General features: G+C 43.6%; 1 protein-coding gene across 1 annotated transcript in view; it reads right to left on the bottom strand.

Annotated features, from left to right (window-relative positions):
• The window catches only part of btbd10a (BTB (POZ) domain containing 10a), a 151,329-nt gene that overhangs the window by 27,159 nt on the left and 101,483 nt on the right, over positions 1 to 22,687 (bottom strand). Inside the window, exon 5 of the mRNA XM_072272863.1 lies at positions 16,834 to 16,936. Coding sequence (XP_072128964.1) covers positions 16,834 to 16,936 — 103 coding nt within the window. The remainder of the gene's footprint in view (positions 1 to 16,833; positions 16,937 to 22,687) is intronic.

Here is a 22,687-nt window from a genome sequence, read left to right as displayed (position 1 = left end):
TGCAAGTTCCTACTAGTTATAATAAACAACAAATACATCTCAAACATGGCTGATGCAAAATAGGAGAAAATTTAACGCAAGAGATTCTGCGGATGTTTAAAAACATCTAACAGGGACTTCAACTAACAGCATGAACTGTTCTCTTCCAGTACAGCAGGGAAGTAGAGAGGCTGCTGTTGGATTAGTCACGACCTAACTGCATGCAGAGGATTGTGAACCTGAAAGCTTACATAATGAGAGAACATAAGATTAGACACAAAAATGTCAAGATAGGCATTAATAAATGATCAAAAACAAAAGTAGAGGACGTTTCAGAGTTCAAAGTAAATTATCAAAGTACATCTATGTCACCATGTACAACCCTAAGAGACACAGATAGGGCAGACAGTTAGAGTCTTCAGGGAAGAAACATCAAATACCAGAGTATGTGTACCTAAGGTTAGACAGGAAAAGTTTATAGAAGTTGTGAGGAACACACACAAAATGCTGGAGGAACTCAGCAGGCTAGGTAGCATCTAGGACAGTGAACGTTTTGGACCGAAATCATTTGCACTTCAGATTTTAAAATTTTCTCTCCATTTAGAAAATAGTAAACTCTTTCATTCATTCTACCAAAGTGTATGACCATATACTTCTTGACACTGTATTCCATCTTACACTTCTTTGCCCATTCTCCTAATCTAAGTCCTTCTGCAGACTCTCTACTTCCTCCAAACTACCTGCCCCTCCACCTATCTTTGTATTCTCTGCAAACCTGGCCACAAAGCCATCAATTCCGTCACCCAAGTCATTGACATATAATGTAAAAAAGAAGCAGCCTCAACAGGCTCCTGTGGAACACCACTAGTCACCAGAAGCAAACCAGAAAAGGCTCCCAACTCTTTCCCTCCTGCCTATCAGCCACTGCTTTATTCATGCTAGTGCCTTTCCTGTAATACCATGGGTTCTTAACTTATTAAGCAGCCTCATGTGTGGCATCCTGTCAAAGGCCTGAAAATCCAAGTACACAACATGCATCAATTTTCCTTTGTCTATCCTGCTTGTTACTTCTTCAAAGAATTTCAACAGATTTGTCAGACAAGATTTTCCCTGAAGGAAACCATACTGACTATGACCTATTTTATCATGTACCTTGATGTACTCCAAAACCACATCTTTAACAATCGACTCCAACATCTTCCCAACCACTGAGGTCAGACTAACTGGACTACAGTTTTCTTTCTTCTGCCCCTCTTCTTTCTTGAAGAGTGGAATGAAATTTGCAATTTTCCCATTCCTCCAGAGCCATGTCAGAATCAATTAATTCTTGATCCACAATCTCCTCAGCCACCTTTTTCAGAACCCTGTAGTGTATACCAGGGGTCCCCAACCTTTCTTGCACTGCGGACCGGTTTAATATTGACAATATTCTTGCGGACTGGCCGACCAGGGTAGGTGGGTAGGGTTGCCAACGGATAAGAGTAGCAGTCAAATTCGTTGGGTTTACCCCGGAAAAGACTACAATGACCATGAAGCCTTGCGCGGCACCAGTGCGCATGCGTGTACCTGCCGATTTTTTTCTACAAATCGTTTTAGGCGATTCTGTTCGGGGGGGGCGGGTGGTGTTAATCATGACCGGAATATAGGTGATAAGTAGCTAGTACACTTAATTTTGTTTCTAAAAGGGATTATCTAATGAATTTAATATTAAACACACAGCGCATATTTTCCCCGCATGAATATAGTGATAAGTCAATTATCAGGGGAGTGTTGAACGAACTTCCAGTAGAAGTGGTAGAGGCAGGTTCGATATTATCATTCAAAGAAAAATTGGATAGGTATATGGACAGGAAAGGAATGGAGGGTTATGGGCTGAGTGCAGGTCGGTGGGACTAGGTGAGAGTAAGAGTTCGGCATGGAAAGGCAGACATGGTCTGTTTCTGTGCTGTAGTTGTTATATGGTTATATAAGTCACTTATAAGTCAATGATTTTATAAGTGACTTATATGGTTATATAAGTCACTTATAAAATCATTGCAACACACCAATATCGCTGAATCAGTGGGAGCCCTGGGCTTGTTTTCCTGCAACAAGATGGTCCTATCGAGGGGTGATGGGAGACAGCGATACTCGAAGAGGGTTCCTTATGTCCAGTCTATTCCAAAATTTAATTTTCGTTGCATTCATTGCAGTAAACTCTCCTTAACAGCGATATGATGTTGGAAATGGAAGCAAAGTTTTCAGTGCTTTCGTGGCTACCTCAGGATATTTAGCCTTGAATTTAATCCAGAATGCCGGCAGAGATGTTATGTCAAACATACTTTTCAGCCTGCTGTCATTTTTAAGCTCGAGGAGCTGATCTCCTTCCTGCGCTGACATGGATGACGCGTGCGTAATGACCTCGCGTGCGTTCAAGCTCAACAGTGGGCGTGACAGGCAATAAGGAAAGGTGCAGCCTACTCATATCGCCAAGTCATATCGTTTCCTCGTGGCCTAGTAGCGCATGCTTTGCAGCCCGGTGGTTGGGGACCGCTGGTGTATACCATCTGGTCCAGGTGACTTATTTACCTTCAGACCTTTCTGTCTTCCAAGAAACTTCTCCCTGGTAATAGTTCACTGACTTCTGCCCACTGACACCCTCGAACTTCCAGCATAATGCTCGTGTCTTCCACAGTGAAGACTGATGCAAAATATCTATTCAGCTCACTTGCCATTTCCTTGTCTTCCATTACTACCACTCCAGTATCATTTTCGCCTCTCTACACTTTATATATTTGATGAAACTCTTGGTATTCTCTTAAATAGTACTGGCTAGCTTATCTTCATAGTCCATATTTTCCTTCTTCATGACTTTAGTTTCCTTCTGTTGGTTTTTAAAAACTTTCCAATCCTCTAACTTCCACTAATTTTTGTTCTATTATGTGCCCTCTCTTAGCCTATCATATGGGCTTCGACTTCTATTGTTAGCCATGGTTGAGGCATTCTGCCTTTAGAATACTTCTTCTTCGGGATGTATATATCCGAATTGCTCCCAGAAATTCCAGCCATTGCTACTCTGCTGTCATCCCTGCCAGTGTTATTTTCCAATCAATTTTGGCCAGCTCCTTTCTTATGCCTCTGTAATTCCCTTTACTCCACAGTAATAATGATACATCTGACTTTAGCTTCTCCTTCTCAAATTGCAAGGTGAATTTTCTCATATTACGATCACTTTACCCCCCCAAGGGCTCCTTTATCTTAGGCTCTCTAACCAATTCTGCTTCGTTGCACAACACCTAATCCAGAACAGTAGATCCCCTGGTGGGCTCAACCATGAGCTCCTCTAAAAAAAAATCTCGTAAGCATTCTAGAAATTCTCCCTCTTAGGATCCAGCACCAACCTGATTTTCCCAATTTAGCTGCATATTGAAATCTCCCATGATTATCATGGCATGCATTTTTTTATCTTCTGTTGTAATCTGTAGACCACATCTTTACTACTGTCTGTGGTACTGGTTATAGTACCAACACACATCAAAGTTGCTGGTGAACGCAGCAGGCCAGGTAGCATCTCTAGGAAGAGGTACAGTCGACGTTTCAGGCCGAGACTCTTCGTCAGGACTAACTGAAGGAAGAATTAGTAAGAGATTTGAAAGTGGGAGGGGGAGGGGGAGATCCAAAATGATAGAAGACAGGAGGGAGAGGAATGGAGGCAAGAGCTGGACAGGTGATATGAGAGGATCATGGGACAGGAGGTCCGGGGAGAAAGATGGGCGGGGGGGGGGGACCCAGAGGATGGGCAAGGGGTATAGTCAGAGGGACAGAGGGGGAAAAAGGAGAGAGAGAGAAAGAATGTGTGTATAAAAATAAATAACGGATGGGGTATGAGGGGGAGGTGGGGCATTAGCGGAAGTTAGAGAAGTCGATGTTCATGCCATCAGGTTGGAGGCTACCCAGACGGAATATAAGGTGTTGTTCCAACCTGAGTGTGGCTTCATCTTTACAGTAGAGGAGGCCGTGGATAGACATGTCAGAATGGGAATGGGACGTGGAATTAAAATGTGTGCCATATCAGAATGGGAATGGATTTTAATTCACACATTACGACAACTCAAGCATGGTTAAATGCTTTTATTAGTAAGAATATAATTTCTTTTTTAAAAGTACTTACAAATGGTTACTATGAATGTTAATATAAACAATGCCAAGTCATTGAAAGGCACTTGATAAATTCTTCATTTCTTCACTGATGTTGCTCACAGTGTGTCCTTTCAGTCTTTAAATTTTGTTCTTCACAGAGGAATCTGGTAAAGCCTCTTTACCACTCTCGTCACCTTGACTCGATGCACCTAACGTCAGAGAAGCTCACCAGCTGCTGCTTTTCAAAGTAAACACTCTCCAATGAATTGGGTGGTGGATTTTGAGTGGAGTGGTACTGTTCAGTACCTGTACGATCATATCTCAGAACCTGCGATCCATCCTCGACACAGGTGTATGGGCTGCCTTTCTCTATTCCAAAAAATTGATGAAGGTCTGGGAGAACACAGATTATCTTCTGCACCATCATGAACAACCAACCAACCTGGAACTCTCATGGTGTTGATTTCTAGCACTCAGGCGTGACATTGCTGAGTCTGACTGCAGAAACTGGAGTTGTTGCTGCTATTTATTGGGGGAAGATAAATTGTGTGACATAGTTACACATCAACAATGGTTGACAACTAGATGAACCAAATGACTAAATATGGGCAGATATAACGTTAATGTCCTAATATGATGAAGCCATCATTACAATGACCATATTTGAGCACGGTGTTTATCCTCCCCTCAATAAATAGCAGCAACAACTCCAGTTTCTGCAGTCAGACTCAGCAATGTCACTCCTGAGTGCTAGAAATCAACACCATGAGAGTTCCAGGTTGGTTGGTTGTTCATGATGGTGCAGAAGATAATCTGTGTTCTCCCAGACCTTCATCAATTTTTTGGAACAGAGAATGGCAGCCCATACACCTGTGTCGAGGATGGATCGCAGGTTCTGAGATATGATCGTACAGGTACTGAACAGTACCACTCCAATCAAAATCCACCACCCAATTCATTGGAGAGTGTTTACTTTGAAAAGCAGCAGCTGGTGAGCTTCTCCGACGTTATGTGCATCGAGTCAAGGTGACGAGAGTGGTGAACAGGCTTTACCAGATGCCTCTGTGAAGAACAAAATTTAAAGACAGAAAGGACACACTGTGAGCAACATCAGTGAAGAAATGAAGAATTTATCAAATGCCTTTCAATGACTTGGCATGGCTTATATTAACATTCATAGTAACCATTTGTAAATACTTTTAAAAAAGAAATTATATTCTTACTATAAAAGCATTTAAACGTGCTTGAGTTGTCGTGATGTGTGAACTAAAATCCATTCCATTCTGACATGTCTATCCACGGCCTCCTCTACTGTAAAGATAAAGCTACACTCAGGTTGGAGGAACAACACCTTATATTCCGTCTGGGTAGCCTCCAACCTGATGGCATGAACATCGACTTCTCTAACTTCCACTAATGCTCCACCTCCCCCTCGTACTCCATCCGTTATTTATTTTTATACACACGTTCTTTATCTCACTCTCTCTCTCCTTTTGACTCCCTCTGTCCCTCTGACTATACCCCTTGCCCATCCTCTAGTTTTGTCCCCCCCCCCCAGTCTTTCTCCCCGGACCTCCTGTCCCATGATCCTCTCATATCCCTTTTGCCAATCACCTGTCCAGCTCTTGGCTCCATCCCTCCCCCTCCTGTCTTCTCCTATCATTTTGGATCTCCCCCTCCCCCTCCCACCTTCAAATCTCTTACTAACTCTTCTTTCAGTTAGTCCTGACGAAGGGTCTCGGCCTGAAACGTTGACTGTACCTCTTCCTAGAGATGCTGCCTGGCCTGCTGCGTTCACCAGCAACTTTGATGTGTGTTGCTTGAACTTCCAGCACCTGCAGAATTTCTGTTGTCTGGTTATCGTACTGCAGTTCTGATACATTCTAATTTGTTCTGTATTTCATTTATGTGCATTAAATGTTAATTAGTTTGTATTTTTTATACCTTTTTAACTATTTCTGTGAAACTTCAGCTAACTGGGGAGGCCATTTAATTGGGCCAAAATGTACTGGTCCCAATGATCTGGGAATCCACTGTAATACTGGGAGCATGAGTTGCAGAGTCCTTGAAAGCGAGTTCATAGATTGTGGAGGCTTGTAAAAAAAAATGATTCGGGTTTATTTATTACATGTACACCAAAATGTACCGTTAAATGCTTAATTTGCATTTAACAACTAGCACAACCTAAGGATGAGCTGGGGCAGCCTACAAGTGTTGCCACACATTCCGATGCCAACACAGTACGCCCTCAATGCTCAGCAGTACAATACAGCAATTTCAGGTTCCTGGGTGTCACTATCTCTGAGGATCTAACCTGGACCCAACACACTGATGCAGCTACAATGAAGGCATGACAGCTGCTATATTTCAGTAAGAGCTTGAGGAAATTTGGTATGATACCCAAACACCCGCAAATTTCTACAAATGTACCATGGAAAGCATTCTAACTGGCTGCATCACGGTCTGGGGCATGAGGTGGGGGTGCATCTACTGCACAAGATCAAAGTAAGTTGCAGAGACTTGTAAACTTACTCAGCTCTTTCATAGGCACTAGCCTTCAGAGTATCCAGGACACAGTTTTAAGGAGTGTTAAGGACACCCAGGCCATGCCCCTTTTCTCGTTGCTACAATCAAGAGGGAGGTACAGAAGCCTGAAGGCAAACACTCAGTAATTCAGGAACAGCTTCTTCCCCTCTGCCATCCGATTTCCAAATGGACATTGAACACATGAACATTATTTCACTACATTTAAAAAAGAAATCTATTTTTATTGCACTACTTAATTTAACTATTGCATATTATATAGTGTAATGAAGAGCTTTTTCTCTATTATGTATTGTATTGCTGCCACAAAATCAACGAATTTCATGACATATGCCGATGATATTAAATCTGACTCTGATTCTTCATCTTCAATGGAATGTTAACTGTTTCACCCTCCACGGACACTGCCTGACCTGCTGAGTGTTGAGGATCTTCTGTTTTTGTTTAAGATTTCCAGCATCTGCAGTTTAAACTTGAAGAGGAAAGTTTACTTGAATTGTGTACTGATGAGCCCTATCCTCCAACCACTCTGCAGTTTAAAGCAACCTGTTTTCTCACTTTCCCAGTTCAAAGGGTCTTAATACAAAACATTATTTGTTTCTCATTCCACGGTAGCGCAGCAGTTAGTGTTACACTATTACAGTGCCAGCAACCCAGCCGGTTGAATACCCACCACTGTCTGTACAAGTCTGTATGTTCTCCTTGTGACTGCGTGGGTTTCCTCTGAGTGCTCTGGTTTCCTCCTACGTTCCAAAGGCATACGGGTTCGTAGGTTAATTGGTCATGTGGGTGGTAATTGGCAGCAAGGGCTCATTGGCTGGAAGGGCCTGTTACCAAGCTGTATCTCTTAAACACTATTTTTTTTAAATGTCTGATTCCAGCATTTCAGTTTTTTGCTCAATATTTTTAATTCAGACTACATAAAAGAGTTAGATGTTTATGAATATTTGATTTATACAATTAGATAGCACAGAAACAGGCCTTTCAGCCCAACTTGCCCATGCAAACCTGTGGTGGAAATGGTTAAGCAACACACATCAAAGTTGCTGGTGAACGCAGCAGGCCATGCAGCGTTTCTAGGAAGAGGTACAGTTGACGTTTCGGGCCGAGACCCTTCATCAGGACTAACTGAAGGAAGATCTAGTAAGGGATTTGAAAGTTGGAGGGGGAGGGGGAGATCCAAAATGATAGAAGACAGGAGGGAGAGGAATGGAGGCAAGAGCTGGACAGGTGATATGAGAGGATCATGGGACAGGAGGTCCGGGGAGAAAGATGGGCGGGGGGGGGGACCCAGAGGATGGGCAAGGGGTATAGTCAGAGGGACAGAGGGGGGAAAAAGGAGAGAGAGAGAAAGAATGTGTGTATAAAAATAAATAACGGATGGGGTATGAGGGGGAGGTGGGGCATTAGCGGAAGTTAGAGAAGTCGATGTTCATGCCATCAGGTTGGAGGCTACCCAGACGGAATATAAGGTGTTGTTCCAACCTGAGTGTGGCTTCATCTTTACAGTAGAGGAGGCCGTGGATAGACATGTCAGAATGGGAATGGGACGTGGAATTAAAATGTGTGCCATATCAGAATGGGAATGGATTTTAATTCACACATTACGACAACTCAAGCATGGTTAAATGCTTTTATTAGTAAGAATATAATTTCTTTTTTAAAAGTACTTACAAATGGTTACTATGAATGTTAATATAAACAATGCCAAGTCATTGAAGGCACTTGATAAATTCTTCATTTCTTCACTGATGTTGCTCACAGTGTGTCCTTTCAGTCTTTAAATTTTGTTCTTCACAGAGGAATCTGGTAAAGCCTCTTTACCACTCTCGTCACCTTGACTCGATGCACCTAACGTCAGAGAAGCTCACCAGCTGCTGCTTTTCAAAGTAAACACTCTCCAATGAATTGGGTGGTGGATTTTGAGTGGAGTGGTACTGTTCAGTACCTGTACGATCATATCTCAGAACCTGCGATCCATCCTCGACACAGGTGTATGGGCTGCCTTTCTCTATTCCAAAAAATTGATGAAGGTCTGGGAGAACACAGATTATCTTCTGCACCATCATGAACAACCAACCAACCTGGAACTCTCATGGTGTTGATTTCTAGCACTCAGGCGTGACATTGCTGAGTCTGACTGCAGAAACTGGAGTTGTTGCTGCTATTTATTGGGGGAAGATAAATTGTGTGACATAGTTACACATCAACAATGGTTGACAACTAGATGAACCAAATGACTAAATATGGGCAGATATAACGTTAATGTCCTAATATGATGAAGCCATCATTACAATGACCATATTTGAGCACGGTGTTTATCCTCCCCTCAATAAATAGCAGCAACAACTCCAGTTTCTGCAGTCAGACTCAGCAATGTCACTCCTGAGTGCTAGAAATCAACACCATGAGAGTTCCAGGTTGGTTGGTTGTTCATGATGGTGCAGAAGATAATCTGTGTTCTCCCAGACCTTCATCAATTTTTTGGAACAGAGAATGGCAGCCCATACACCTGTGTCGAGGATGGATCGCAGGTTCTGAGATATGATCGCACAGGTACTGAACAGTACCACTCCAATCAAAATCCACCACCCAATTCATTGGAGAGTGTTTACTTTGAAAAGCAGCAGCTGGTGAGCTTCTCCGACGTTATGTGCATCGAGTCAAGGTGACGAGAGTGGTGAACAGGCTTTACCAGATGCCTCTGTGAAGAACAAAATTTAAAGACAGAAAGGACACACTGTGAGCAACATCAGTGAAGAAATGAAGAATTTATCAAATGCCTTTCAATGACTTGGCATGGCTTATATTAACATTCATAGTAACCATTTGTAAATACTTTTAAAAAAGAAATTATATTCTTACTAATAAAAGCATTTAAACGTGCTTGAGTTGTCGTGATGTGTGAACTAAAATCCATTCCCATTCTGACATGTCTATCCACGGCCTCCTCTACTGTAAAGATAAAGCTACACTCAGGTTGGAGGAACAACACCTTATATTCCGTCTGGGTAGCCTCCAACCTGATGGCATGAACATCGACTTCTCTAACTTCCACTAATGCTCCACCTCCCCCTCGTACTCCATCCGTTATTTATTTTTATACACACATTCTTTATCTCACTCTCTCTCTCCTTTTACTCCCTCTGTCCCTCTGACTATACCCCTTGCCCATCCTCTAGTTTTGTCCCCCCCCCCCCCAGTCTTTCTCCCCGGACCTCCTGTCCCATGATCCTCTCATATCCCTTTTGCCAATCACCTGTCCAGCTCTTGGCTCCATCCCTCCCCCTCCTGTCTTCTCCTATCATTTTGGATCTCCCCCTCCCCCTCCACCTTCAAATCTCTTACTAACTCTTCTTTCAGTTAGTCCTGACGAAGGGTCTCGGCCTGAAACGTTGACTGTACCTCTTCCTAGAGATGCTGCCTGGCCTGCTGCGTTCACCAGCAACTTGATGTGTGTTGCTTGAACTTCCAGCACCTGCAGAATTTCTGTTGTCTGGTTATCGTACTGCAGTTCTGATACATTCTAATTTGTTCTGTATTTCATTTATGTGCATTAAATGTTAATTAGTTTGTATTTTTTATACCTTTTTAACTATTTCTGTGAAACTTCAGCTAACTGGGGAGGCCATTTAATTGGGCCAAAATGTACTGGTCCCAATGATCTGGAATCCACTGTAATACTGGGAGCATGAGTTGCAGAGTCCTTGAAAGTGAGTTCATAGATTGTGGAGGCTTGTAAAAAAAAATGATTCGGGTTTATTTATTATATGTACACCAAAATGTACCGTTAAATGCTTAATTTGCATTTAACAACTAGCACAACCTAAGGATGAGCTGGGGCAGCCTACAAGTGTTGCCACACATTCCGATGCCAACACAGTACGCCCTCAATGCTCAGCAGTACAATACAGCAATTTCAGGTTCCTGGGTGTCACTATCTCTGAGGATCTAACCTGGACCCAACACACTGATGCAGCTACAATGAAGGCATGACAGCTGCTATATTTCAGTAAGAGCTTGAGGAAATTTGGTATGATACCCAAACACCCGCAAATTTCTACAAATGTACCATGGAAAGCATTCTAACTGGCTGCATCACGGTCTGGGGCATGAGGTGGGGGTGCATCTACTGCACAAGATCAAAGTAAGTTGCAGAGACTTGTAAACTTACTCAGCTCTTTCATAGGCACTAGCCTTCAGAGTATCCAGGACACAGTTTTAAGGAGTGTTAAGGACACCCAGGCCATGCCCCTTTTCTCGTTGCTACAATCAAGAGGGAAGTACAGAAGCCTGAAGGCAAACACTCAGTAATTCAGGAACAGCTTCTTCCCCTCTGCCATCCGATTTCCAAATGGACATTGAACACATGAACATTATTTCACTACATTTAAAAAAGAAATCTATTTTTATTGCACTACTTAATTTAACTATTGAATATTATATAGTGTAATGAAGAGCTTTTTCTCTATTATGTATTGTATTGCTGCCACAAAATCAACGAATTTCATGACATATGCCGATGATATTAAATCTGACTCTGATTCTTCATCTTCAATTGGAATGTTAACTGTTTCACCCTCCACGGACACTGCCTGACCTGCTGAGTGTTGAGGATCTTCTGTTTTTGTTTAAGATTTCCAGCATCTGCAGTTTAAACTTGAAGAGAAAGTTTACTTGAATTGTGTACTGATGAGCCCTATCCTCCAACCACTCTGCAGTTTAAAGCCAACCTGTTTTCTCACTTTCCCAGTTCAAAGGGTCTTAATACAAAACATTATTTGTTTCTCATTCCACGGTAGCGCAGCAGTTAGTGTTACACTATTACAGTGCCAGCAACCCAGCCGGTTGAATACCCACCACTGTCTGTACAAGTCTGTATGTTCTCCTTGTGACTGCGTGGGTTTCCTCTGAGTGCTCTGGTTCCTCCTACGTTCCAAAGGCATACGGGTTCGTAGGTTAATTGGTCATGTGGGTGGTAATTGGGCAGCAAGGGCTCATTGGGCTGGAAGGGCCTGTTACCAAGCTGTATCTCTTAAACACTATTTTTTTTAAATGTCTGATTCCAGCATTTCAGTTTTTTTGCTCAATATTTTTAATTCAGACTACATAAAAGAGTTAGATGTTTATGAATATTTGATTTATACAATTAGATAGCACAGAAACAGGCCTTTCAGCCCAACTTGCCCATGCAAACCTGTGGTGGAAATGGTTAAGCAACACACATCAAAGTTGCTGGTGAACGCAGCAGGCCATGCAGCGTTTCTAGGAAGAGGTACAGTTGACGTTTCGGGCCGAGACCCTTCATCAGGACTAACTGAAGGAAGATCTAGTAAGGGATTTGGAGGGGGAGGGGGAGATCCAAAATGATAGGAGAAGACAGGAGGGGGAGGGATGGAGCCAAGAGCTGGACAGGTGATTGGCAAAGGGGATATGAGAGGATCATGGGACAGGAGGCCCAGGGAGAAGGAAAAGGGGGGGGGGAACCCAGAGGATGGGCAAGGGGTATAGTCAGAGGGACAGAGGGAGAAAAAGGAGAGAGAGGGAGAGGGAGAGGGAGAGGGAGAGGGAGAGGGAGAGGGAGAGGGAGAGGAGAGGAGAGGGAGAGGGAGAGGGAGAGGGAGAGGGAGAGGGAGAGGAGAGGGAGAGGGAGAGGGAGAGGGAGAGGGAGAGGGAGAGGAGAGGGAGAGGGAGAGGGAGAGGGAGAGGGAGAGGGAGAGGGAGAGGGAGAGGGAGAGGGAGAGGGAGAGGGAGAGGGAGAGGGAGAGGGAGAGGGAGAGGGAGAGGGAGAGGGAGAGGGGAGGGAGAGAGGGGGAGAGGGGGAGAGGGGGAGAGGGAGAGAGGGGGAGAGGGAGAGAGGGGGAGAGGGGGAGAGGGGGGAGAGGGGGAGAGGGAGAGAGGGAGAGAGGGAGAGAGAGAGAGAGAGAGAGAATGTGTGTATATAAATAAATAACGGATGGGGTACGAGGGGGAGGTGGGGCATTAGCGGAAGTTAGAGAAGCCATCAGGTTGGAGGCTACCCAGACGGAATATAAGGTGTTGTTCGAGGTGCGTTCACCAGCAACTTTGATGTGTGCTGCTTGAATTTCCAGCATCTGCAGAATTCCTCGTGTTTGCATGGAAATGGTTAAAACTTGTGTATGATGGGATATTTGACCACTCTGGAGCAGCTGGACTTATGAGTGCTGATATGAGTCGAAAATCACCTTGGATGACCAGTGCAGTGCCAGGAATGCAAATAAATAAGATACTAATTTATCCTGGAACCAGGAGGAAGGATGTGTCTGGGGGTAAATTATGAGTCCTGGTAACAGGGAACAGAGAGACCTGTTAGACTCATGCTCAGAAATAATTGACATGTCTTTTGAATGGTTGATCACGTTCTGACTGTGGGCTGCTAAACAAAGTTATGCAAAGTTGTTTGTCTCGTTGTATAAATATGAGCTCTGTATAACCTAAAAATCAGAGTTCTGGTGGTGGTGGAGACTGCTGCAGGCTCTCCATGATATCAAGTTAATAAACTCTTAAAACAAAACTCAAAGCCACTCTGGTGTTGTTAGTGTTTCCATGACAAAACCAAGATGTCTAACTATGCTAATCCCATTTGCTTGAGGTTGGCCCATTACCTTCTAAACTTTTCCCATTCACATACCTGTCCAAATGTGTTTTAAACAATTTAAATGTATCTGCCTCTATCCTTCCTCTGGCAGTTTGCTCAATATACCCACCATCCCATTATGAAGAAAATTTAAATCTTTCCCCCTCACCTTAGGTCTATGCCCTCTAGTTTTACACTCCCCTATCCTGGGAATAAGATTGTGACTAGCCGCTCTTACTCATACTTGTAAGTATTTTCTGAATTCTTTCCAGTTTAGTAACAACTTTTCTACAACAATAAACCACAGCGGAACACAAGCACAGCCGCACCAGCATCACTACCTGCCAGTGGCCTGACTGATGAAGACCAGTGTGCCAAACTAGGGAAGAACAGAAGTCAAACCATGAAGCACACCATGGCAATCAAAATGGAAAGAGTTGAGAAGTAGTTAGAGCCAGCTCACTTAAAAAGAGCTGTCATATGTACATCGAAACATACAGTGAAATGCATCATGTGTCAACGACCAAAACAGTCTAAAGATTTGCTGAAGGCAGCCCACAAGTGCCACCATGCTTTGACGCCAACATAGCATAACTAATACTTACTAACAATAATCTGTGTCTTTGGAATGTGGGAGGAAACTATAGAGCAAATCCATGCAGTCACAGGGAGAACGTACAAACTCCTGCGGGAATTGAACCCTTAGTGCCAGCGATAACGGCTAACCCTTGTGGCCCAGCAAGGTTTGGAAACAACTCAGCAACTTTCACAAGTCTCTTTTCTCTAATATCAGACAATTTGAATTGGTCATTTTTAGGTGGGAATTGTGCTCCTGCCCTGTTTGCTCGCTTGCTATGTACCACAGCCCTCTCATACAGTGTCATGTGCTGTAAATACATGCTATAGCTGATGAATCACCAACTCAAAACGCTCATGACGAGTGAAGAAGCTCTATGGAAACCGTTGCTTAGGTTGGTGCATCTGTACTACAAGGGATGAATGTTTAAAAAGCCAAAGAGTACTTGTACTCCTTACTTAGGAAGTACGTTTTATTCATTGATATTGTTTACCAATGAATAGGCATGTAATTCATCTTGCTATCGATTCAGTTTACAGACTTAAGCATGTGTCATATTTATTGCCTGCACCACTGCACTTCAGAGGGGAATGATGAGCCATCTTCTTGAACTAGCACCACTGTGCCCACATGCCGTTGAGTCATAGTTATACAGCAAGGAAGCAGGCCCTTCAGCCTGTCTCGAGCTGTCAGTTTCAAGAAATGAATCCAATGAGTACAAAGGAATGGTGATATAATTCTAAGTCAGAATGAAATGTGACCTGGAGGGACTCTCCATGTGGCACTGTGCCACCGTGTCTGCTGGTAGCACAGAAGGGTAAAGGCTAACATAACACTATATAGCACCAGCGCTCCGGGTTCAATTCCTAGTGCACTCTGTAAGGAGATTCAGAGCAACACAGAAAGTGCTGCAGCAACTCAGCATCCATGGAAATGAATAAACAGTCAGGTCAAGACCCTTCATCAGGACCCAGGATTCCGGCCATGCTGTGCAAGGAGACTGTATGACTTTCCTCCCACATTCCAAAGATGCACGGGTTAGGGTTAGGGTTTGGGTTCGTGAGCTGTGGTCATGTTAAGTTGGCACCAGAGGTATGGTGACACAGCTGGGCTGTCTTCAGACATCCTCAGCAAAACAACACATTTCACTGTTTATTTTGATGTACTTGTGACAAATTGAAGTAATCTCTCTCTTTCCTTTTATAAACACAAAAGATTCTGCAGATGCTGGAAATCTAGTGTAACACACGTAAAATCACAAAATGCAGGAGGAACTCAACAGGTCAGGCAGCATCTACAGAGAAGAATAAACAGTCAACATTTTAAACCAAGGCCCTTCATCAGGACCTGACAAAGAATCACAGCCCAAAATGTTGACTGTTTACTGCTCCTCTTAGATGCTAACTGAGCTGCTGAGTTCCCTCAGTGTTTTGTCTGTTATTCCCTCTTTCTATTCTTGAAGAAAAAGAATTATTTTCAACCTTTACAATATCTTGTGATGTTGCAAAATATGAATTAAGTTCTTCACAGGGAGAGAAAATAAAGCAGATGAACAAGTCAGTCACTAATTCCCCAATAACAGGACGAACGCTTGCATCTACTATGTCCTAATGAACAGATGGGAATGCATTATTTAGCATTCGAAACCCAGCCATGTGGCATCAACACTCTGGGGTTCTGTTGATTTATTAAAAGACTCCTGAACATACTGTACGACCAAAATGCATCACAACCAAGTGATGGTGTAAGCCAAGCGTTTCAAACCCATTTTACACATTGATGCAATCGTGAAGCAGGAACACCAGCGGCTCCACTTCATTAGGAGTTTGAGGAGATTCATTATGTCAAAGACTCTTGCAAATTTCTATTGTTGTATGATGGAGAATATACAATTTTATCGTAGCTTGGTAGGGAGGCTTCAATGCACAGGATCAAAAGAGGCGGCAGAGAATTGTAGTCTCGGCCAGCTCCAACACAGACACAGCACTCCCTATCACAATAGCATAACACAAAGAAACAGAATTAGGCCCTTCTGCCCATTGAATCTGCTCCTTCAGCATTCCATCATGGCTGATTTATTATCCTTCTCTAACCCATTCTCCTGCCTTCTCCCCATAAGCTTTGGTGCCCTGACCAACCAAGAACCTATCAACCGCTGCTTTAAATTTATTTAAATGACTTGGCCTCCATGACAATAAATTCCACAGATTTACTACCATCTAGTTAAAAAATTCCTCCTCATCTTTGTTCTAAATGGATGTCTCTCTATTCTGAGGCTGTGCCCTCTGGTCCTAGACTCCCCCACAATAGGAAACAGCCTCTCCACATCATCAAGAAACAATGCCTGAAGAAGGCGGCATCCATCACTAAGGAATCTCATCATCCCGGCTGGACTCTTCTCATTGCTACCATCAGGGAGGAGATACAGAAGTCTGAAGACACAAACTCAACAATTCAAGAACAGCTTCTTCCCCTACAACAGGGGTTCCCAACCTGGGGTCTACGGACCTCCTGCTTAATGGTATTGGTCCATGGCATAATGAAAAGGTTGGGAAGCCCTGCCCTACACCATCAGATTTCCGAACCTAACCTAGTGATGCCTTTTCATTTTTGCATGATTTACTTATTGTGTAATTTATAGCAATTTTATGTCTTTGCAACGTACAGCTGCCACAAAACACATTTTACATCATATCAGTCAGTGATAAACCTAATTCAGATTCTGCATATTGCTCCATTTCTGACAGCATGCTATTTAAAATTTGTAAAAATGAGTCAACTCAAATGCATATTAATAGCTGCTCACGGGGTCTATCAGAAGCACTGAATTATGTACTCGCGTTGCTTCAAATGGTGCAAGTGATTAACTATTACTTCCTATTATTTAAAAAAAAATTACTCAAATAAAAATCACCCATCCGTACGAAAGCAGCAGATTTTTGTTATCAGATTAGTTCAAGCTCAGCTAGGCAGCAGCAGCATGATCAGATCACACACTTCAATGTCATAAACTTACTAAAATAGCTCGAAACACAGTAGAACTGATTCCTTCTGCCACGTCGTACTCTCCCTTTTCATTCGGACGTGTGAAGTTGTGCTCTCTGCCCGATCCAAACATCCTGTGGGAACACACAGTGGTTAGAAACATGTCCATCAATCACAGTGGCACCGTGGCAGCTCCAGTGACACAGGTTCAAATCCCACAACTGGAGTTTGTACATTCCCCTCGTGACCCTGTGGGTTTCCGGTAGCTCAGGACAGGACTCTTTATTAAGGCAACACCGTAGTGTAACACTATAAATTCCTGCGCTGTCTGTAAGAAGTTTGTACATTCTCCTTGTGACCGTGTGGATTTCTTCCCACATTCCATAGACATACGGGTTAATAAGGTAATGGTCACATGGAGGCAATTGGGCCAGGCGGGTCTATTACCATGCTGTTTCACTAAATAAAAAAATAATAAAAATTGTATTGCTGCATCATCTTACTCATGGTGAAAGGTATTTCACCATTTGTATACTCAGCTAATGTTGAGATGAAGCTGCAATCACTCATTCAATGTTAGCGCCTAGTAAATTAATGAAATCTTCTGGGACATCTTCTCGCAGCTACCATCAGGCAGGAGATACAGAAGCCTGAAGCCCCAACACCACCAGGTTCAAGAGCAGTTACTTCCCTTCAACCATTCGGTTCTTGAAGCAACCAACACAAGCCTAATCACTAGTTTACTAACACGATGACCACTGATCACTCTGCACTAAAATGGACTTTTAAAAAAAATCTAATTAGTTTTTTCTTGTAACAATTGCACTTAATTTATCACTTCCATGTGAATGCTGATTATCTGATGTTATGCGCCTGTGATGCAGCTGCAAGTAAGTTTTTCATCCAACCTGTGCTTGTTCAGATGACAATAAATTCAACTGACTTTGAAGTTCAAATCTGGATCTGAATGACATTCTAACACTTCCACCTGTACAACTCTGGGGCCTGAAAGAGGGTGAGATAAAATCTCTTTAAAATTATGCTCTGTCATATTAGCCATTTTCTCCCTGGGGAAAGTCTCTGGTTGCCCACACGATCTATGCCTCTCATCATCTTGTACACTTCTATCAAGTTACCTCTCATCTTCCTTCACTCCAAAGAGAAAAGCCCTAGCTCACTCAAACTATCCTCATAAGGCATGCTGTCTAATCCAGGCAGCATCCTGGTAAATCTCCTCTGCACCCTCACTAAAGCTTCCACATTCTTCCTATGAGGGAACCAGAACTGCAAGTGTGGTCTAACAGGCAACTCCTTAGAGACTGTGTTAGGGAACTGGAGCTACAGCTCAATGACCTTCAGTTTGTTAGGGAAAGTGTTAGGGACAAGAGCTACAGGGAGGTAGTCACCTCGAGGATACAGGAAACAGATAAATGGGTGACTCTCAGAAGAAAGGGAGAATGTTGGATAGTGGAGAGCCCCCCTGTGGTCATCCCCTCAACAGTAAGTACTCCATTTTGGGTATAGTTGGTGGAGGGGGGTGCGGAACCTACCTGGGGGAATCAACAGCAGTCGTGCCTCTGGCTCAGAAGGGTAGGGAACTGAGGAAGATGGCAGCATTAATAGGAGACTCTATAGTTAGGGGGACAGGTAGGCTGTTCCTTGGATGCGAAAAAGAAACATGGATGGTAGGTTGCTTCCCAGGTTCCAGGATCTGCGATGTTTCTGAATGCATCCACAATACCCTAAAAGGGGAGGGTGAACAGCCAGAAGTCACGGTACACATGATACCAACAACATAGATAGAAAAAGGGAGGAGATCCTGAAAAAGAATACAGGGAGTTAAGGAGGAAGCTGAGAAGCAGGACCTCAAGGGTAGTAATCTCGGGATTGCTGCCTGTGCCACGCGACAGTGAGTATAGGAATAAAATAAGGTGGTGATAAATGCTTGGCTGAAGAATTGGTGCGAGGCCAAGGATTCAGATTTCTGGATAATTGGGGCCTCCTCTGGAGCAGGTGTGCCCTGTACAAAAGGGACAGGTTGCACTTGAATCCAAGGGGGACCAATATTCTAGCGGGCAGGTTTACCAGAGCTGTTGGGAGTGGTTTAAACTAACATGGCAGGGGGGCGGGAACCAGAATGATAGAGCTGAGGATGAGCCAGCAGGTTTACAAGTAGATGAAGAATGTAACGTGAATGTAAGGATGGACAAGCCAATGATTGGGTACAAATGCAGACAGAACAAAGAGTTAAGTTGTATCAGAGGCAAAATTCAAAAGGGCAAGGAATGCAGGACTGAAGGTGCTGTATTTAAATGCACATAGCATTCAGGAAAAAGTTGACAAACTTGAGGCGCAATTAGAGATTGGTCGGTATGACGTGGCCATTACTAAGTCGAGGCTGAAAGAAGGCCTAGCTGGGAGCTTAACATCAACAGGAAAATTTTTAATTGGGGAAAGGCAAATTATGAGGCTATAAGGCTAGAACTTGCAGGTGTGAATTGGGATGATGTTTTTGCAGGGTAATGTACTATGGACATGTGGTCGATGTTTAGAGATCTCTTGCGGGATGTAAGGGATAAATTTGTCCCGGTGAGGAAGATAAAGAATGGTAGGGTGAAGGAACCATGGGTGACAAGTGAGGTGGAAAATCTAGTCAGGAGGAAGAAGGCAGCATACATGAGGTTTAGGAAGCAAGGATCAGATGGGTCTATTGAGGAATATAGGGAAGCAAGAAAAGAGCTTAAGAAGGGGCTGAGAAGAGCAAGAAGGGGGCATGAGAAGGCCTTGGTGAGTAGGGTAAAGGAAAACCCCAAGGCATTCTTCAATTATGTGAAGAAAAAAAGGATGACAGGAGTGAAGGTAGGACTGATTAGAGATAAAGGTGGGAAGATGTGCCTGGAGGCTGTGGAAGTGAGCGAGGTCCTCAATGAATGCTTCTCTTCGGTATTCACCAATGAGAGGGAACTTGATGATGGTGAAGACAATATGAGTGAGGTTGATGTTCTGGAGCATGCTGATATTAAGGGAGAGGAGGTGTTGTAGTTGTTAAAATACATTAGGACAGATAAGTCCCCGGGGCCTGACGGAATATTCCCCAGGCTGCTCCACGAGGCGAGAGAAGAGATTGCTGAGCCTCTGGCTAGGATCTTTATGTCCTCGTTGTCCACAGGAATGGTACCGGAGGATTGGAGGGAGGCGAATGTTGTTCCCTTGTTCAAAAAAGGTAGTAGGGATAGTCCAGGTAATTATAGACCAGTGAGCCTTATGTCTGTGGTGGGAAAGCTGTTGGAAAAGATTCTTAGAGATAGGATCTATAGGCATTTAGAGAATCATGGTCTGATCAGGGACAGTCAGCATGGCTTTGTGAAGGGCAGATTGTGTCTAACAAGCCTGATAGAGTTCTTTGAGGAGGTGACCAGGCATATAGATGAGGGTAGTGCAGTGGATGTGATCTATATGGATTTTAGTAAGGCATTTGACAAGGTTCCACACGGTAGGCTTATTCAGAAAGTTAGAAGGCATGGGATCCAGGGAAGTTTGGCCAAGTGGATTCAGAATTGGCTTGCCTGCAGAAGGCAAAGGGTGGTGGTGGAGGGAGTATATTCAGATTGGAGGATTGTGACTAGTGGTGTCCCACAAGGATCTGTTCTGGGACCTCTATTTTTCGTGATTTTTATTAACGACCTGGATGTGGGGGTAGAAGAGTGGGTTGGCAAGTTTGCAGATGACACAAAGATTGGTGGTGTTGTAGATAGTGTAGAGGATTGTCAAAGATTGCAGAGGGACATTGATAGGATGCAGAAGTGGGCTGAGAAGTGGCAGATGGAGTTCAACCTGGAGAAGTGTGAGGTGGTACACTTTGGAAGGACAAACTCCAAGGCAGAGTACAAAGTAAATGGCAGGATACTTGGTAGTGTGGAGGAGCAGAGGGATCTCGGGGTACATGTCCACAGATCCCTGAAAGTTGCCTCACAGGTGGATAGGGTAGTTAAGAAAGCTTATGGGGTGTTAGCTTTCATAAGTCGAGGGATATATGGGGTGTTAGCTTTCATAAGTCGAGGGATAGAGTTTAAGAGTCGCGATGTAATGATGTAGCTCTATAAAACTCTGATTAGGCCACACTTGGAGTATTGTGTCCAGTTCTGGTCACCTCACTATAGGAAGGATGTGGAAGCATTGGAAAGGGTACAGAGGAGATTTACCAGGATGCTGCCTGGTTTAGAAAGTATGCAATATGATCAGAGATTAAGGGAGCTAGGGCTTTACTCTTTGGAGAGAAGGAGGATGAGAGGAGACATGATAGAGGTGTACAAGATAATAAGAGGAATAGATAGAGTGGATAGCCAGTGCCTCTTCCCCAGGGCACCACTGCTCAATACAAGAGGACATGGCTTTAAGGTAAGGGGTGGGAAGTTCAATGGGGATATTAGAGGAAGGTTTTTTACTCAGAGAGTGGTTGGTGCGTGGAATGCACTGCCTGAGTCAGTGGTGGAGGCAGATACACTAGTGAAGTTTAAGAGACTACTAGACAGGTATATGGAGGAATCTAAGGTGGGGGTTTATATGGGAGGCAGGGTTTGAGGGTCGGCACAATATTGTGGGCCGAAGGGCCTGTACTGTGCTGTACTATTCTATGTTCTATGATATGCCTTGTATCGAAAGGACAGGCAGGAAAGCATAGGCAGTGTTGTGGCTCTGTTGGTAAGAAATGGAATTACACCTTTAGAAAGGGGTGACACAGGGTCAGGGAATGTTGAATCTTTGTGGGTGGAGTTAAGAAACTGCAAGGGTTAAAGAAAACCATTATGGGAATTATATATAGGACTCCAACAGAAGTCAAGATGTGGGGTTGAGATTGCAAAGGGAGCTAGAACAGGCATGTAATAAGAGTAATGTCACAATTGTAATGCGGGACTTCAATACCCAAGGGGATTGGGAAAATCAGGTTGGTGCTGGATTGCAAGAGAGGGAATTTGTTGAATGCCTAAGAGATGGCTTTTTGCAGCAGCTTGAGCCTGAGCCTATGTGGGGAAAGGGGCCATCTTAGATTGGGTGCTGGGTAAGAACCCCTTCGGAGATGGTGATCATAAAAAGATTGAATTCATACTGCAATTTGAGAGGGAGAAGCATAACTCACATGCATCAGTATCGCAATGGAATAAAGGGAATTACAGATGCATGAGAGCGTTTGCCCAGGTGGATTGGAGGAGGATACTGGTAAGCATGATGGCAGAGTAGAGATGACTGAAGTTTCTGGGAACAGTTCACAAAGTGCAGGATAGATATGTCCAACAGAGGAGGTAGTTCTCAAATGGCAGGGGCAGGCAACCGTGGCTGACAAAAAAAGTTAAGGACTGCATAAAAGCCAAGGAAAGGGCGTATAAGGTAGCAAAAGCGAGTGGGAAGTTAGGAAGCTTTTAAAATCTAACAAAAGGCAACTAAAAAAGCAACATGAAGGGAAAAGATTAAATATGAGGGCAAACTAGCCAGTTATATAAAGCAAGATATTATAAGTTTTTTCAGTTATATAAAGAGTAGAAGGGAGGTGAGAGTTGATACTAGACCACTGGAAAATGATGCTGGTGAGGTAGTAATGGAGGACAAATTTCACGTCACATGATGGTGATAATAAACCTGATTCTGACAACGAAATGGCATATGAACTCAATGGGTACTTTGCATCAGTCTTCGCTGTGGAAGACACTAGCAGCATGCCAGAGGTCCATGAGTGTCAGGAAGCAGTGAGTCCCTTTGCTATTACAAAGGAAAAAGTGCCTAGGCAAACTCAAAGGTCTTAAGGTGGATAAGTCACTTGGACCAAATGGACTACATCCCGGAGTCCTGAGAGAGGCTGCTGAAGAGATAAAAAATGCATTGGTCATGAT

This window comes from Mobula birostris, chromosome 11 (assembly GCF_030028105.1).
Source record: "Mobula birostris isolate sMobBir1 chromosome 11, sMobBir1.hap1, whole genome shotgun sequence".
In the NCBI taxonomy this organism is placed as follows: domain Eukaryota; kingdom Metazoa; phylum Chordata; class Chondrichthyes; order Myliobatiformes; family Myliobatidae; genus Mobula; species Mobula birostris.
This window is presented reverse-complemented; position numbering and strand designations above follow the sequence as displayed.